A 16862-nucleotide genomic window follows, 5' to 3' on the forward strand; every position below is an offset into this window, starting at 1 on the left:
ACAGGCTGGCAGCCCATGATGGGAGATCCACTGTCCCTGCCTTCCAGCCAGGGTGCTCCACGGCCTTCCTCAGAGGAAGTACGGGCAAGAAGCCCCATCTCTGGCATGAAACTGGGTCAGTTTTGTTGGCTAAAAATCAAATATCAAGAAGTACTGGACAGGTCTTCTAAGAGAAATTATAAATGGGGCCAGGTGCGCTGGCTCACGCCTGTAATCCCAGCACTTTGGGAGCCAAGGAGGGCGGATGGCTTGAGCCCAGGAGTTCAGGACCATCCTGGCTAACATGGTAAAACCCCGTCTCTACTAAAAATACAAAAATTAGCCGGGCATGGTGGTGGGCGCCTGTAGTCCCAGCTACTAGGGAGGCTGAGGCAGGAGAATCACTTGAATCTGGGAGGCGGAGGTTGCAGTGAGCCCAGATTGCACCACTGCACTCCAACCTGGTGACAGAGCAAGACTCTGTCTAAAAAAAATTAAATAGAATAAACAACTAAGTGGCAGTCCAGAAGCTAAGTGGGGTGAGCTGCTGCCAGGCGGGATGAGGGCAAGGAAGGTCTTTCCTCCTGTTAGGGGGACTCACAGAGGAGGGCTCAAAGTGTTTGACTGGCAAGGAGGTGACTTGGCCCACTTGTACTTTGAGAGTTTTTCTTTTTTGAGCAGGTGCCAGAGAGCAGCTTAAATTTGCACTTGTGTTTCTTATCAACCATTTCAGATAAAATCCCTTAGCCTGGATTAACGGCAAAATCAACATGTTCATGGGAGCTGGGTTCTGTGTTTCAGATGCCCCCTGGGTGGGTATTTATGGCTACTGTCCTTAGATTAAAGCAGAAGGCCCATGGGGTTCGCGGATCACCTGTACAAGAGTCACTCGCTTTAGGAAATCACCGTTTTAGGAAAAATAGATTCAAAGGCCTAGCCCAGCCCTGATGAAGAATCTCCAACGAAAGCCTGCGTGCTGCACTAGAGCCCCACCACTCCCCAGCAGCGGGGTCCTGTGTTTGATAAGGGGGCTGAAGGCCAGGCGGGAGATGTCCCCACCCCACAAACCAGATGAAGTCGAAGTGGGAACCAACTTGGGACCATTTAACCCGGATGTCAGGCCAGAGCCTGTGGGTGAGCGTAACAGCATCACCAAGACTGGGAAGCAGGTTTGTGCCTGGTACACCTCATTTAGTCCGAACCACCACCCTGCCAGCCAGGTATTCCAATTCTACTTTACAGCTGAGGGGAAAAACTCTCAAGACATAGAGGCCATGCGCCTCGATCTGGTTACAGAGCTGGTGCGGGTTAGAGTGAGGGCAGCCTGCACAGTCCACTCCCTCTGTAATGCCAGAGACCTGACCTAGAAGCCTCTCTAGAGGCTGCCACAGAGAACTCAAAGCTGAAAGCAGGCACCAGGACACTCACAGGTAGGCAGGGCCACGTGGAGGGGACCACTGGCTTAGCCACGTCACCGTGCCACAGGACTCACACTTTTGCCCCAATGAGAGGCCGGGATTGTGTCATTGTGTAGCTGGGGTTCTTTCTACCTGTCCCTGAGGAGCTTAATTTGGCCTCTATCCCTGTGTTGCCATCTGAAGCACCAATTACCAGTGGGATATGTGTGTCCGGAAAAGCCAAGCAAAACACGACCTAGTGCAGTCTGCCTTCCCCCTTTCCTGAGTTAAGCAGAACAGAAACATACATGAAACTGCCTGTGCCTGCCACTGCAGCACATGCCCCAGAAGGGCTGCGTAGGCATCCTTAGGGCCCCTTGTTGTCATCATCCAGACTCTTTGCCTGTCCTGATTTGGAGGCGGCTCAAGCCCCGCCATCTCCTCCCTGGGCAGGCGGGAGCGACTGTGCATTCCAGCCGGACATCCCGACAGCTCGGGTGTCAGGGGATGCAGGCTGAGCTGACCCCTGCCATCTACCACTGTAATCGAACCCAAAAAAGAAACTTGGAGGAGCTCACATGCCTGTAGCACATTCTTCCGGGGCTGCTGCCTGACAGGGAGTGGGGGTGTTATCTGCCTGAGCACAGCTGATAGTGCCTTATGGAGAGATGTCACATGCCACCTCAACGGAGGATCAACGCAGAGAATTTGAGGTCAAGGGTTTAGGCCGAACCATTTCTATTTATAAAAAGGAGTGTCCAGGGGGAAGCAGAAGGGTAGGAGAAGACTGGCTCGGCCTGGGTGCCAGTCAGCAGGATGACAGCCAACGGCAGAACGGAGCCTGCAGCGCCTCCGAGTACATCTCTCCCTTTAAAGCTAAGCCCTCTGCCATGAGCCTCTCCTGTCAGAGCTTGAGTCCCTTTGTCTCTAGATGGCCTCTGTATACAAACTAGCACGAGCCCAGGTGGGAGAAACATGCCTTGTGACTGGCTGTGAATGTCACTGGGGACTGTCCCCCCACTTCATGGCTGAGAGGGCCTCCTGTGAACACAGGGTGGAGAAGGTGTCAGGCTCTTCAATTCTACAAGGACCAAAAAGGGCACACATTAAATTTTTGGAGACCCCAGCTCTTTGCGAGAGGCAGGGCCCCTAGATAACGGACCGTACAGACAGCCCCTCCCTCTCCTAACTGCACAGAGTGCAGGGTGACAGTCATCCAGAGACACCACGGATCTAATTTCAGCTCTTGGCTCTGCTGGCATCTGGTTGAGGGAGGGATTTCTGAAACCCAACAGTGCTATACAATGAGATTCCTCTTCTTGCGAGCTTAAGAAATCACCAAAAACAAAGCCAGGTGGGTGTCCAGCCTCTATCTGAGTCTTCTGGAGCCAGAGTCCCCAGGATGGAGGCTGGGAATGTGTACTTGACAAAGAACTCTGCAGGTGATGCTGGGGCACAGGCAAGATGGGGACCATCAGACAGGTGGTGACATAGTGGAGACCTCACCATGGTCTACTGTCCCCACTTAAGCCATCAGAACCAAGGAGGTCACACTCTCTGCAACATGATGAATTAATGTCATGTCAAACTTTTATTAAAACATGAAAAAAAAACAACCTGCCAATATGTAAAACTCAAAAAAAAAAAAAAAAAAAAAAATCCCTTCCCAACTCGCCCCTGCTCATGACCCAAGCCAAAGCGCTGTCAGATTCTGGGTCTGAAAGAGAAAGTCTTACATCTGTTTTCAATGTGAGACGGTCCTTGTTTGATGGCAACTATCTAGGATGTTACAGACCTCAAAGATACTGCATTAAAGATAAAGAAGCACTGTAACAGAACTGCAGTGATGAACTCTGGGCCGTGCTAGCAAACACTGTTGTCAAATCCACTACCGTTCTGCTAGTGTTGTCTGGCAATAGCAGTGTCTTCCCACTTCCTGGGTCTACCCGAGGACTATCTGCACTGTGGTTAGCAGACACTGGGTAGGTGTGGCTACCAATGTCACTGCCACATACAGAATATAAAGGCTGTCTTCTCAAGCAACTGGTCCCTCCTCTCTGGAGTAGGACACACGGCACCCAAGAGCCACATGGAGATGAGCGGACAAGGCCGGCTAAGGGGCAGCACTGTCCTGCCTCACGCTGGCTACTATTGTACTGAAGAGCGCTATGGCTGCTTCTGAAACTCAGCTGCTGCTGGCATGAGTGGCTTCCTGTGCCTCTTCTCAATCTCAGAGTGTGTCCTTGGATGGTCCTGATACACAATGGCAAAAAGAACATGGAGAGGAGATAACCAAGTTTCGGCCTCAAAAAGACGACCCACCAGCCTTCAACCTCTTCCCTATGTGGAGGGCGCTAGGTCCAAGTGAGACCATGGCACATTTGATGCTGTTTACCAACACCCGACGCTGGTGACTTTGGATGCCATCCTTGAAGACACAGTGCTGGCTGATGGAGGCTCTGCTGGCTTCTCAGAGCCACAGAAATGGGGCTATCTCCTTGGCTGTGATCTGAAAAAACGCACATACATTCTGTACAGAAACAGACAGTTTAATAGTGGCAGGGAAAACCCAACGTGAAATATAAAACAAGTAATCACGCGTCTCGTGAGTTTTGGTTTCTGTTGTTTCTTTCTGGGTGTATGTGTTCTGATGGCAGCGTCGGTCTGAGAAGCCTGCTCCAGCATTTCTCGGTGAAGCAGCTGAGGATGCAGTTGATCCCAGGGACTGAAGGGCCTGCTGACACCCCCTCAGCTTCGCCAGCCACCAAAACCCTGCACAGACCTGCAAGGAAGCACAGGAGAGTGGTGGAGTCAGCTGCTCTGTCACAGAGCAGTCACAGGCTCTGCTGCTCTGCCTGTGTGCAAAGGTCAGAACTCCGATTTTTTATTATTATTTTTTTGATAGAGTCTCACTCTGTTGCGCAGGCTGGAGTGCAGTGGCGTGATCTCAGCTCACTGCAACCTCCGCCTCTCGGGCTCAAGCACTTCTTCTGCCTCAGCCTCCCAAGTAGCTGGGATTACAGGCATGCACCACCATGCCTGGCTAATTTGTGTGTATGTATCTATATATGTATATACATTTTTAGTAGAGATAGGGTTTCACCATGTTGGCCAGGCTGGTCTCAAACTCCTGACCTCAAGTGATCTGCCCACCTTGGCCTGCCAAAGTGCTAGGATGACAGGTGTGAGCCACCGTGCCTGTCCAGTTTTTTTTTTTTTTTTTCCTTTTGAGATAGGGACTGGCTGTCACCCAGGCTGGAGTGTAGCAGTACCATTTTGGCTCACTGCAGCCTCGACCTCCCAGGCTCAAGTGATCCTCCCACCTCAGCTTCTGGAGTAGCTGGGACCACAGGCATGAACCAGCATGCACAGCTAATTTTTAAAATTTTTAGTAGAGATGGGGTCTCACTATGTTGCCCAGGCTGGTCTTGACTCCTGGGCTCAAGCAATCCTCCTACCTCAGCCTGTCAAAGTGCTGGGATTACAGGCATGAACCACCCACCTGGCTAAGACTGAATTTTAACGCCATGAAATTCTACACAGAAGCAAAGAGGGTGGATCAACACATGAGACCTGGTGATGGCCCAGAGCCCAGGGGTTAGCACATGGCTTCCGAGAAACCCCCAAGGGAAGTCAGGAGCAGCATCTCCTCAGCGCTGCCCTCAGGCCCAGCTCACTGGCAGGCTGCTCTTTTTCTCTTTGAACCATGTCTCTTAAGAAGGCGAGGCCTGGCACCTTCTGTCATATTGCTACAGAGAAGAGCAAGTCCACAAAACCCAAACCCTGCTGCTGAACCCCCACACTTGGAGGACAAACTCTAAAAACAGGAAAAAATGAAAAAAAATGTACAAATCCAGCAAGATCCACACAATTCCAACCTTATTTAATGCTTTTAATTAAGGTCAGACTCAAAAAGGGGGATACTTACGAGTTATTTGATCCAAAGCTGAAGCCTGAAAAGCAGAAGAAGAGTGAAGTTAAAGCACACATCCACTCAAAAGACGAAGGTGGTCCCCATGCTAAGTGCCTGCCCTCCTGTGCTTCTCATTCATGGGAAGCCCTCCGTGCCTCCCCCACCTACAGGAAGGCAGGAAAGGTACAGGCAGAAGCCCCTTTATTCTGAGTTTGTCCTCTGGAGCTGCTCAGATCCCCCAGAAGGCAGAAGAAATCCTTTACTTTTCATGAGTTTTCTTCTTGGTGTTTTAGGTTCTTCCTCCCTCCCCGGCCCCAGCTGTAGGCAGAGGGTCTCTGGTTTGGCCTCTCTCTCAACTGCGCTGGACCACACAGATTCATTTCATTAAGAAAACTTTTTTTTTTTTTTTTTTTTGCTGTGGTTGTTTTTCCATCCATTTGGTTCCTCTTCTTTTTGAGGGCCAGAGAAGCAAGATTCTAGGCCTGGTTCTGCTGCTAACTGACTCTAGGCAAATCACTTAGTTCCTTGGAGTTTGTTTCTTCATTGGTACGATTGTAATGATACCTAAATTCTGTGCCTCGTCAGTTTACTGCAAGAACAAAATGGAAGACACATATTCTGCCATCTGAAGAAGCAGAGTGTTACACAAATGCGAGATGTTCTGTGAAGTTTCTACGTCTTTCTTTTCTTTTTTTTTTGAGTCTGTTGGCTTAGATTTTTAAACCAAGGCCTAGTAAGACCATTATGTTGGGCCTCTCAAATCCTGAGAGGAAATAAACACAGTAATTTCTTTTTTTTTTTTTTTTTTTTTTTTTTTTTTTTTTTTTTGAGACGGAGTCTTGCTCTGCCGCCCAGGCTGGAGTGCAGTGGCCGGCTCTCAGCTCACTGCAAGCTCCGCCTCCCGGGTTTACGCCATTCTCCTGTCTCAGCCTCCCGAGTAGCTGGGACTACAGGCGCCCGCCTTGTCGCCCGGCTAGTTTTTTGTATTTTTTAGTAGAGACGGGGTTTCACCGTATTAGCCAGGATGGTCTCGATCTCCTGACCTCGTGATCCGCCCGTCTCGGCCTCCCAAAGTGCTGGGATTACAGGCTTGAGCCACCGCGCCCGGCCAAACACAGTAATTTCTTTGGTAAGAAATGACACAATGTTCTAAGTCTAACTAAAACCTAAAAAATATATATATTTCTTCATCAGTACGATATATATATATATATATTCGGCTGGGTGCGGTGGCTCACGCCTGTAATCCCAGCACTTTGGGAGGTTGAGGTGGGTGGATCATGAGGTCAGGAGATAGAGACCACCCTGGCCAACCCAGTGAAACTCCGTCTCTACTAAAAATACAAAACATTAGCCGGGCGTGGTGGCGGGCGCCTGTAGTCCCAGCTACTCAGAAGGCTGAGGCAGGAGAATGGCGTGAACCCGGGAGGTGGAGTTTACAGTGAGCCGAGATCACGCCACTGCACTCCAGCCTGGGCAACAGAGCGAGAGTCCGTCTCAAAAAAAAAAAATTTTTTTTTCAACCACTTTCAGTATGTTATGTATTTATTTATTTTGAGACAGGGTCTCATTCTGTCACCCAGGCTGGAGTGCAGTGGTACAATCACAGTTCACTGCAGTCTCGACCTCTCGGGCTCCAGTGATCCTCCTGCTTCAGCCTCCTGAGTAGCTGGGACCACAGGTGTGTGCCACCATGTCTGGCCAATTTTAAAATTTTTTGTAGAGAATGGGGTCTTGCCATGTTGCCCATGCTAGTCTCAAACTCCTGGGCTCAAGAGATCCTCCCGCCTTGCCAAAGTGCTGGGATTACAGGCGTGAGCCATGTGCCTGGTCAGCTTTTAAAATACTAAACAGACTGGTCAGGTAAAACATACTCATTTCTTTGGGGGGAGAAGGCAAGAGGGACCCATTGTGCTTGTGCAGGGAGAACTTGTGGCAGCTTACCTCCTGTGCCTGATCCAAAACCAGAGAATCCGCTACTCTGGGTCCCAAAACCAGAAGTCTGTTGGGACAGTGATCCGAAAGTGGGGGCATTCTGACTCGCCAGTGTGCCGAAGGATGTGGTGTTGCTGCTGCTCCCAAACCTGCGCTCCAGTGAGAAACAGACCGAGGTCAGTGGGGCCTCTCACCACTCGGCCATCTGCAAGCCTCAGCCCCCTGCCGTAAATCTCAATATACATGATACACATGATCCAGGGTGACAGGCTGGGCCTAACTAGCAGCCTTTTAGAGAGATCGAGCTGTCGTCCAGGGCCAACTTTTCTCTCTGCTCTGGGAAGAAAAGCGGCAGGACTACAGTACGAATCCAACCTGGCCAGTGTTCCGGTTTCCATCCCCTATCAGAACACCAGGGCATTCGGGAACTATGTAGTACACATTTCCTGCTCTACCTCCAACAATCGTGAAGCTGTATTCTATCATCTTAGCATTTCTCACTTACCGACCATTCCCCCACAGCCTGCTCCCATTTATTTATCTTCAGCTCCTCTTGGGATCTTGATTCTATTTACTTTTTCCAAGTCGTTTCATTCAGGATTTTGTATTTGTTTCCTCAATCAATAATTACTATCCAAAACAATGTAAAAGTGGCTACCATTTTCTTTCCCCTGCAGGCCCCACCTGGAGACAATCCCCTGTGCACCCTCGCTCAGTCCTCCCTCCAGATACGGTCCAGCACAGAAGGGGGCACTGTGTGGTCTACCAGAGCCCCCTGAATCATTTGCAGAGGAATTCAGCTGGGTTGGCGAGAGCTTCTGGGGTCTGGAGGTGACTAGGTGAGGGAAATAGATCAGTGGTTTCTTGGAGAAGGGGCAGCACCTGGGGCAAGAGTCAACCTCAAAGCAAGAAAAAGTATCTAAAACTCCCCCTTCCCACCATTCTATTCACTTTTAATGGTGAGGTCAAGGCTCTTTCCATACAAAGGTGGCCAAGGGATCTGCTCTCATTGGACTTTCTCCCAGGAGCATCTGCTCCCTTCCTCCTCCTGCCTTGGGCCTCATCAGCAACAGCCTGCCCTTCTCAGAAGCCTGCCCTTCAGGGTAGGAGATAGGCTCATGGCCAGGGACCTGGAAGAAGGTAATGGGCTTTTATGGAGATTTAATAACTGACCTGGTATTAACCCTTTTTAGGACTGACTAACCAGCCAATCAGGATTTGTGTGAGAGCTGCCCCAAAGCAGAATATGATACTTTTCTACTAGTAAAGAAAACAGCTGGTTTCAAATAAATAAATCAATTCTCAAGATACCCAGTCAACCCAAACCTTCCACCAACTCTGTGGTACTATGTGCTAGGTCATCACTGCAGAGAACAGCGTCCATTAAGACCTCTGAGAATACCAGCCTAAGTGGGTCTCTAACTGTCCTTTCCAAGCTTTCCTTAACTTTAATTCTTGGGGTTTCCTGAGGGCAAACCTAAGGCATTAGTCTCCCTGTGAAACAGGAGAAGCAGCAGGCCAACCCTCACTCTTGCTGCTGCGCTCCAGCATCTTGCATGGAGGGAAAGGGTGTGAGTAAGAACATACTATAGTTTATTTTCAAGATAAAGATGCTGTTAGCTTGCCAAGACTCAGATCCCAAGTATCTCTACAATTCCCCTAGACAAAATCATCTCCCCTCCCCCAAGTCTTCAGCTCATGTTGAGCCCAGTACCGTGGTGAGAGGCATTTTAGAACTTTCAGGCATCAACACCTCCTTTGAACGACAGACTTGGTAGTCACCCCATGTATAATTTTTAAATTAGGATGTTGTGGTGTGGTGAAGATTTTTTTCCCTTGGGGTTTTGGCAACCAGACTGAAATTCTGCCCTTAAATGCAACTCCCTAACATGGCCTTTTCCAGTGCAGACGCACACGAGGCAATGGGAGCAGCTTCGAAATCCCTGATCATCCAGGATCTTCCCATGGGGGCACCTGTGGAACTGAACACTCACTGTGGGGGCTTGCAGGGGAGCAGGGGACACAGGGAGTTGTTTGTTCAAGGACAATGGGTCTAACACAGAATAATCCCAAGATGAAAGAATCTGGTGGAAACCATTCATTGAGGACTTCCTAACAGAAGCTCCACAAGGGGGTCCCTCTTGGCTACAAAGCAGTAGTTAAGGCAGGGCTGGTGCCTTCCTTTAGCCCCAGCAGGAGAACAGGGGCTCTGATGACCAGCATTTCTCATACCAGGGAACAGCAACACAGCTGAGGTCCACCCATGAATTCAACAAAGCCTGGCTTAAAAGAAATGAGTCTTACCCTGGAGAGGAACAGGAATCCTTGAGGGAGTTGTTCACCAATTTCAAGGGAGGGGCCTTCAGCTCATGGTCAAATTTCTTTTCAGAGCACGAGTATAGGCCCCTAGTGCTTTTTGACTGGCATGTGGGTTCCCAAGGGCCCTCCCCAGGGGGCTTACCCGAATCCTCCTGCGCTGGCAGCCGCAGTACCCTCTCCGAACACTTTGCCTCCCGTCGAGCCCAGAGGGCTTGTAAAGGCTGGGGCTGAACCGAATGCTGGCACCCCTCCAAACCCAGGGGATCCCCCAAAAGTAGGAGGGCTGCCAAACACTGGAGCAGCACCGAAGCCACCTGAGCAAAACAGAGGCAAACAAACAGAAATAGGGAGAAAGAAAGGAGGAGACAGGAAGAGAAGACATTGAGCAATGATAAACCAAATCAAAATAGTTAGAAAAAAAGGGAAAAGAGGATGTCAGCAATTCAAATGCAAGAACTGAAGAGCAACACCCCCCTGCCCTTCTATCAAGAAAATAGTACTGAAAACAACAAAACAAAAGCCCTCAAAGCAAACCACCCCCCTCCATTTCTATCAGAGGGCTCTGGGGTTCACTCAGGAGAGCTCCTGCAAACCCTGTGAAGTCAGTGTGAAGCCGTGTGAGCAGACCTCCGAGAGCCCACTCGGTGCACCTCCCACCCTCGCAGGTCCTCTGAGCTGTTTGGAGTGAAAAACCACTCTCGAAAACTCCAATCCCTACCCAGCTGTCAAAAAGATGACAAACTATATTACTTATCAGTACGCATGCAAGACATCTAGCTTCACAGAAACCCAAATTATAAAATCAGAGGCTCAAAATCCCCTCTCAGGGAGAATTCCTGAATTGGGTCATAGCAGAGACAGACGTGCACATGGCGCCCAGCCAGGTGCTTCTTATTTATTTACAGCCTGATGGCTCCTACGTCTCTCGTCGGAGTCTCCCTTTCTCTCGCTCAGTGGAGAAGGTTTTTTTTTTTTTTTTTTTTTTTTTTTTTTTTTTAATGCTTTTTTCCTGCAGTTTGGAATTACTTCTCAATGAAAAAACACACCAAATGTCTTCTTTGGAGGTAGGCTGCTGTATAAATCTAATAAAATAGTAAGTCAACAGTGAGGACAGCCCTAGAGTTCAGATGCCTTCTGCAAGTTGCCAACACTGCTGCCCAGGGAGCTCAGGCTGCCAGAGGGCAGCACCACACAGGTGGCCACACAGACAAGGGTGAGGTCACACATGGGGCACCCTACTCTGATTGCTGGTGATGCCTGTCCGGCGGGAAGACAAAACATCCTCCCCTGAGCTATTCCTGATGCCGGTTCCCAAACTTCCAAGACACTGCTGAAATCATTCGAAAGTATTAGAACAGACACTCAGTGAGTGTCTTCTGGAATGAACGGAATAGAATGGCGTAAGAAATGTGCTCTAACTGGGAGCACTCTCTAAAGGGTAGTACTTCTTAAAGTGAGTGTTGGCCTATGAACTGCGTGCTGGCGAGAGTAATGGTGGCTTAGCGACAAGCCTTTTCTCCCCTTTCAGAAAGTGAATCTATTGTTAGAGGGATGAAATCTAGACTTCTTATTGTTTATGTAATCACAACACAAGATTCTGCTGTCTGAATCAGGAAAGATCAAATCCTGGGTATGAAAAGTTGTCAGCTGAATTTCTCAGTTAACGGTTATTTTGTGATACACTCATGTGCCTTTTTGCCATTAATAGTGGTAGGCGGCACAACTGAGAAGATACTTTTTTGCTAAGGCTCATGTTTGGGTTAACATTCCGCATTTTAAAACCTTGAGTGAAATTCCAAGCCATGATAATAGAGACTGTTGGGTTATAAATATAACAGACTGGAAAAAAAAAGTGCTAAAAAACCCTTACAGTTGAATTATTTAAGACTGATCACAGATCTAGTTACACTTTCTTCCTAGATATGCAGGGCTTTATCTGGTGCCTTGTATTCAATATTGCTTAGACTTCTTGGTGGAAGGTGAGTGAAAAATAGGAAGTCATGATGACACAGAAAATACACTGGACAGGGGAGGGGTGGCGGTTAAATATACACAGAGAGAAAAAGCCCCCAAACAACACACCTGGGTCACAGCCAAATTACACAGGAAGAAAACAGTCACTCTGGCTTAAACAGGCAACTCCCTCCTGATGGCAGGAGGGGTTCGATTTTATCAGTCGCCGTATTTTCATAAATTTCTTCTCCAGAAGAAATATAAATTTTCTAATAATCAATGATGATAAACTTTCTGATTTATTGAGGGCCCACTCTATGCCAGGTGCTTCACAGCAGTTCTCTTAAATCCTCCCAATAAACCTGGGATCCTTACATCACAGGGGAGGAAACTGAGACTTAGAGAATATGCCACTTGTCCAAACTTTAGCCAGCTGGTGGGTGCTAGAGCTGGGACTGGAACAAGGTCTGTGCGACTCAAACGCCCACCTGTCATCTTCCCATCGTTCATCCCCTGCCTGCCTCCCTCCAAATCTAACACTTGAGCGAGAGAGCAGGGTGTAGACCACTGGCCATGGTGGGCAGGACAGCAAGGCCATCTTCAGTGCATCCCACCTTCCTCCTGTCCTCTCCCTGGATGACCTCCAGCAGGATTATTTTCTAATGCAATTTTATAGAAGGGAGGATAGACACTTTTGGAATTTTTCAAAGACCCATCCAAATCATCAACTTAAAATCTCTCTTACAGCAAAAAGTGACTGCCCCGATGCCTGCGCAGGAAGGCAGTTCCTCCATTCACAACAGCCCTTCCTTCTACTCGGGACTTCCAGTCCCCTCTTTCGACAGAAAAAGCTCTCCCAGAACCAATACGAGTTCGGCTGCAGAGAGATGAAGTCCCTGAAACATGAGGGGGAATGGTCTTTCCCCTGCCCTCACTTTGATGTTTATGGTTACTAGTTCATTCATCTTATGTATCTGAAAGATAATTTTTCTCTATTTGAGTCCTCAATCTAAGTATTACAGTTTCATGGGGCAAGTAAATACATACTATGAAAAGTTGGGGGATATATTTTCTCTAAGACCGGACAAATAAAAAGGTCAGATTTTCTTTCTTTTTTTGAGACAGAGTCTTGCTCTGTTGCCCAGGATGAAGTGCAGTGGCATAACCTTGGCTCACTACAATCTCTGCCTCCCAGGATCAACTGATCCTCCCACCTCAGTCTCCTGAGGAGCTGGGACTACAGGCATGCACCACTGTGTCTGGCTTATTTTTGCCTTTTTTTTTTTTTTTTTGTAGAGATGGGTTTTTGCCATGTTACCCAGGCTGGTTTCAAACTCCTGGACTCAAGTGATCTGTCTTCCTTGGCCTCCCAAAGTGCTGGGATTACAGGTGTGAGCCACTGTAACCAGTGTCTGAATTAGGTGTGATTTTCCTTTTTTCTTTTAGAGATAAGGGTCTCACTATGCTGCCCAGGTTGGTCTTGAACTTCTGGGCTCAAGTGATCCTCTCACCTCAGCCTCCCAAACTGCTGGGATTACAGGTGCAATTTCAAAGGTCAGATTTCCAAATCAATGGGGACATAATCCCAGGATAAAGAACCATATATAGGAAAACCATAAGAGTCAAAGAAAACATTATCAGTCTCCTAAAAACATAAAAAGTCTTGATGATCGATGAACTAATATTCCCCAGTTGAAATGTTCACGATGTGCCTTTCTAACTGGGATAAAAGCCTTGTGGCCCTTTCATTTTTAAATAATGCACTGTGTGTGTGGCAAAAAGAAAGCTGCGAAGCGCATTTCAGAATATTCTGTTTTAATTTCTAGGAGCAGTATTAACAACTAGCAACCAAGGACTAAGCTACCTGAGTCACAGTCTGAGGTAAGGTGCACAGTGGATTTGGAAACTACAGCACTTTAGGCTTTACACATGAGACTCCATGTATTAATTTGGGGCAGCCTTACTCCCAAGTCAGAGCCACCGATGCATCTAGTCCTGAGGTTGGATCCTTCCTCTGGAATTAGCATATTTCAGAGCATCCTATACATACGAGGGCCAAGTGTCCTGCCCACTTACCCACGGGGAGTTTGCTTTCAAAAGCTGCTTGCTCAAACAGCCTACCCTGGACCCCCCGTCTTAAAAAAAATTCTTTTCACACAACTTTCCATCAACAAGGACAGGAGTGCAGACTCTCCGCAGATCTCAGAGACAGAAACAGAATGGAGAGATAGATGACAGAAATGAAGTACATGTTTTCAGATCTAAACATATATTGTTCTTTAAAAATTTTTAGTTATAAATACATCATACATGATTATAAAAAGGCATATAGTTTATATAAATGTATACTTTAATAGTAATGCTGGGATAAAAAGTAGTGCAAATAATGTTCCTTTTCCTTGTTTACATGGGTGTCAACTATGAAAATTAATTCAGCTATGTACTTATGCTATGTGGATTGTGGATACATATATACTTCAATTAAAAATAAAGGGATCTGGGGGCCAGGAGTGGTGGCTCACACCTGTAATCCCAGCACTTTGGGAGGCCAAGGTGAGGGGATCACGAGGTCAGGAGATCGGGACCATCCTGGCTAACATGGTGAAACGCCATCTCTATTAAAAATACAAAAAATTAGCCGGGCGTGGTGGCGGGCGCCTGTAGTCCCAGCTACTTGGGAGGCTGAGGCAGGAGAATGGCATGAAGCTGGGAGGCAGAGGTTGCAGTGAGCCGAGATCGTGCCACTGCACTCCAGCCCGGGCGACAGAGCCAGACTCCATCTCAAAAAAAAAAAAAAAAAAAAAAAAAAAAAAACTGATTTGTGAAAGAGGGGAAAGTAATATACAGATGAGAAGTTAAACAGATAATCTGCTTTGACCCTTACAAATAATGGGCATCCCAACAAATCCATGACTCAGGACGCTTTCCTGTTGATACTTTAATTATCATTTCCTTATGTGTTCCTTTACTTTGGTTATTCTGCAGCTTTAAAATATTTACAATGTTTTCTTCCCAAGAAGACTCTGTGTTCTCTAAAGAGTTGCATTACGGCTGGGCACGGTGGCTCACCCTGTAATCCCAGCACTTTGGGAGGCCGAGGTGGGCAGATCACGAGGTCAAGAGATGGAGACCAGCCTGGCCAACATGGTGAAACCTTGTCTCTACTAAAAATACAAAAATTAGCTGGGTATGGTGGCACATGCCTGTAATCCCAGCTACTAGGGAGGCTGAGGCAGAAGAATTGCTTGAACCAGGGAGTCGGAGGTTGCTGTTAGCCGAGATTGCACCATTGCACTCCAGCCTGGCGACAGATTTAGACCCCATCTCACACACACACACACACACAAAAAAGGTTGCATTACTTGCGTTCTTTGCTTTTAAACATGTTTTGGAAGACCTGGAATGATGTTAGGAATGTAGCAGATACTCAGTAAATACGAAGTGGAGGAAACAGTTAACTTCTTTACTCCAATCCTATTCTCTTGAGATAACCACCCTAGAGATGTCTCCTTCCAGATATCTACGCATAAACAAATATGCATATAAAGATAACCATAACAAATAGACATAGGAATACCTGTTTTGTTTGGAGAGGAAAACCCAAAGCCTTGGGATGCCACACTTCCTCCTCCAGAGCTGAAAGTGCCAGTGGGTTTCTGCTCTCCAAACGACGAGCTGGCAAATCCACCAAATGTCTTGGCCCCACTGTTTCCAAATAGGTTAGAGGTATCTGAAGAGACGAAGAGATGAAGACATGAGGGAGGTCAGAGGGAGAGAAATGTCTTTACCTGCTTCTCAGAACAAAGAAAAAAACATCAGTTGGGTGTTTGGGAAGATGGGAGTGACAAGCTGCCTAGAACCCAAGGGAGCGGAGCGATGGAGCGACAGAGCGACAGGCACTTTCTCTGATTTTCAAGCACCTTGCTGGGAAGTTTTTAATCATTCTGGCACCCAGGCTCAGGATTTCCTGGCATGATTCTACAGGCACAAAATAAAGGAGCAGTGAGAGGCCCCACTGAAGAGGCTCCTTTGCAGAAGCTCACGGCGTGCTCCCGCAGGTGTTAGGACTGCCCAGCAATGGAGGCCACGGCTCAACCCCACAGGCTGCTTTCTTCTGAAGAAAGGGTTTGCTTTGATTGGTTTCTTCACACCAAGACCAACTTCAAATTTTGTCAAACTAGGGAAATTAAAGTTAGAACAAATCCAAACCAGGCATAAGGGCTCCTAGCACTTACTTAGTGCTTTTATAGTCAAGTTCAGCATGCTTATGGCTGCCCGAGCTGCTCAGAGAATGGCAGTGAAATGAGAAAAATCATGGTGCTCCTATCTTTGATCCAAGGGGATATAGGGATGGTTTGAAGAATGTGAAAGAGGCTAGCAAGACTTCCAGTCAGATTTCCTCTAAGAGGTTTAATGAAGCCCTTGACCTTTTAGATACTTATCTAGGGGGTCATTCGCCCTCTCTCAACTATGCACTGAATTCACTCCAAGAATTAAAGGAAAAAAAGAAACTACTAAAAACCAAGATGGCTGAGAATTTTTTTTCACCTGTTACAAGAAATGCAAACCTGACAGACAATAAATAGCCAAAGTCTACATACACAGAAGCTGTCACTCAAATACAGCATAGGATATGTCAGAGTTTTCAGACTTTTTTTGGGGGGGGGGGAGGGGGATTGGTGGGAAGGGAAGGAATAACTCACATTTCCTACCACGTCTGGACGGGTGTTTTATTAAATATATGCCCACAAGGCAGGGAGAAACTATCCTGAAGTGGAGTGGATGCCCAAAGACACAAGGCATAAATGGGATGCACAGCGTATGCTCTGGGTAATCACTGGGTGGGTAATAAAGGACCAGTCTCTCCCTAAGCCAGTCAGGTGTTCACAGGGAAGGTGAAATGAGAGGACTGGAGGAGGGGGAGCACTTAACATCATTTTCAAAGTTGAGCTGTTGGAAGGGGTGCCCCCCCCCATTAACCTGTCACCTCCTCAGGTCTCTCAACTTGTGCTCCTACAAACCGACCCTAACAGGAGAGCCAACACGGTTAATACATCCAGATGCAATGCTCTTAATCCACAATCCAGGAAGTGAGTGGCCTCACTTTGGGACCCAGTCACCTCAAATTTCCAGGCACCAGTAATACAATATGACTTGGCCCATCACATTATGGTCACTGCCCTAGAAAAACACAGCTGACAATTTGAGAGCTTGGCTAAGGACCCACATGTCGGGTATGTCAGGCATTGGCAGCTGGGTGGTTAAGAAATCCCTTTGTATCACCCTCATAACTCGGTACCACAGGATAATTTATCCCTTGATGGAGTCCCACAAAACGGCCTCCTGAGCAGTTTGACCTTCCCCTT

General features: G+C 47.6%; 2 protein-coding genes across 7 annotated transcripts in view; one reads left to right on the forward strand and one right to left on the reverse strand.

The window, feature by feature from the left end:
• Positions 1–16862, forward strand: part of LOC115893912 — a 40432-nt gene that overhangs the window by 20196 nt on the left and 3374 nt on the right. The window contains exon 3 of the transcript XR_004053935.1: positions 13323–13377. The gene's annotated coding sequence lies outside the window, so the exon portion shown is untranslated. The remainder of the gene's footprint in view (positions 1–13322; positions 13378–16862) is intronic.
• The window catches only part of NUP214 (nucleoporin 214), a 109614-nt gene continuing 95700 nt past the window's right edge, over positions 2949–16862 (reverse strand). For 4 of the 6 annotated variants that reach the window (XM_030919319.1, XM_010360958.2, XM_030919318.1 and 1 more), the window contains exons 32-36: positions 15074–15226; positions 9686–9857; positions 7234–7373; positions 5305–5329; positions 2949–4158 (exon numbers count right to left, since the gene is read on the reverse strand). In XM_030919319.1, the coding sequence (XP_030775179.1) occupies positions 4125–4158; positions 5305–5329; positions 7234–7373; positions 9686–9857; positions 15074–15226 (524 nt within the window). In that variant the 3' untranslated portion in view covers positions 2949–4124. Of the gene's footprint in view, positions 4159–5300; positions 5330–7233; positions 7374–9685; positions 9858–15073; positions 15227–16862 lie in introns of those variants that run through there. The other 2 variants (XM_010360957.2, XM_030919317.1) reach the window with 2 other exon arrangements.

This window comes from Rhinopithecus roxellana, chromosome 16 (genome assembly GCF_007565055.1).
Source record: "Rhinopithecus roxellana isolate Shanxi Qingling chromosome 16, ASM756505v1, whole genome shotgun sequence".
In the NCBI taxonomy this organism is placed as follows: Eukaryota; Metazoa; Chordata; class Mammalia; order Primates; family Cercopithecidae; genus Rhinopithecus; species Rhinopithecus roxellana.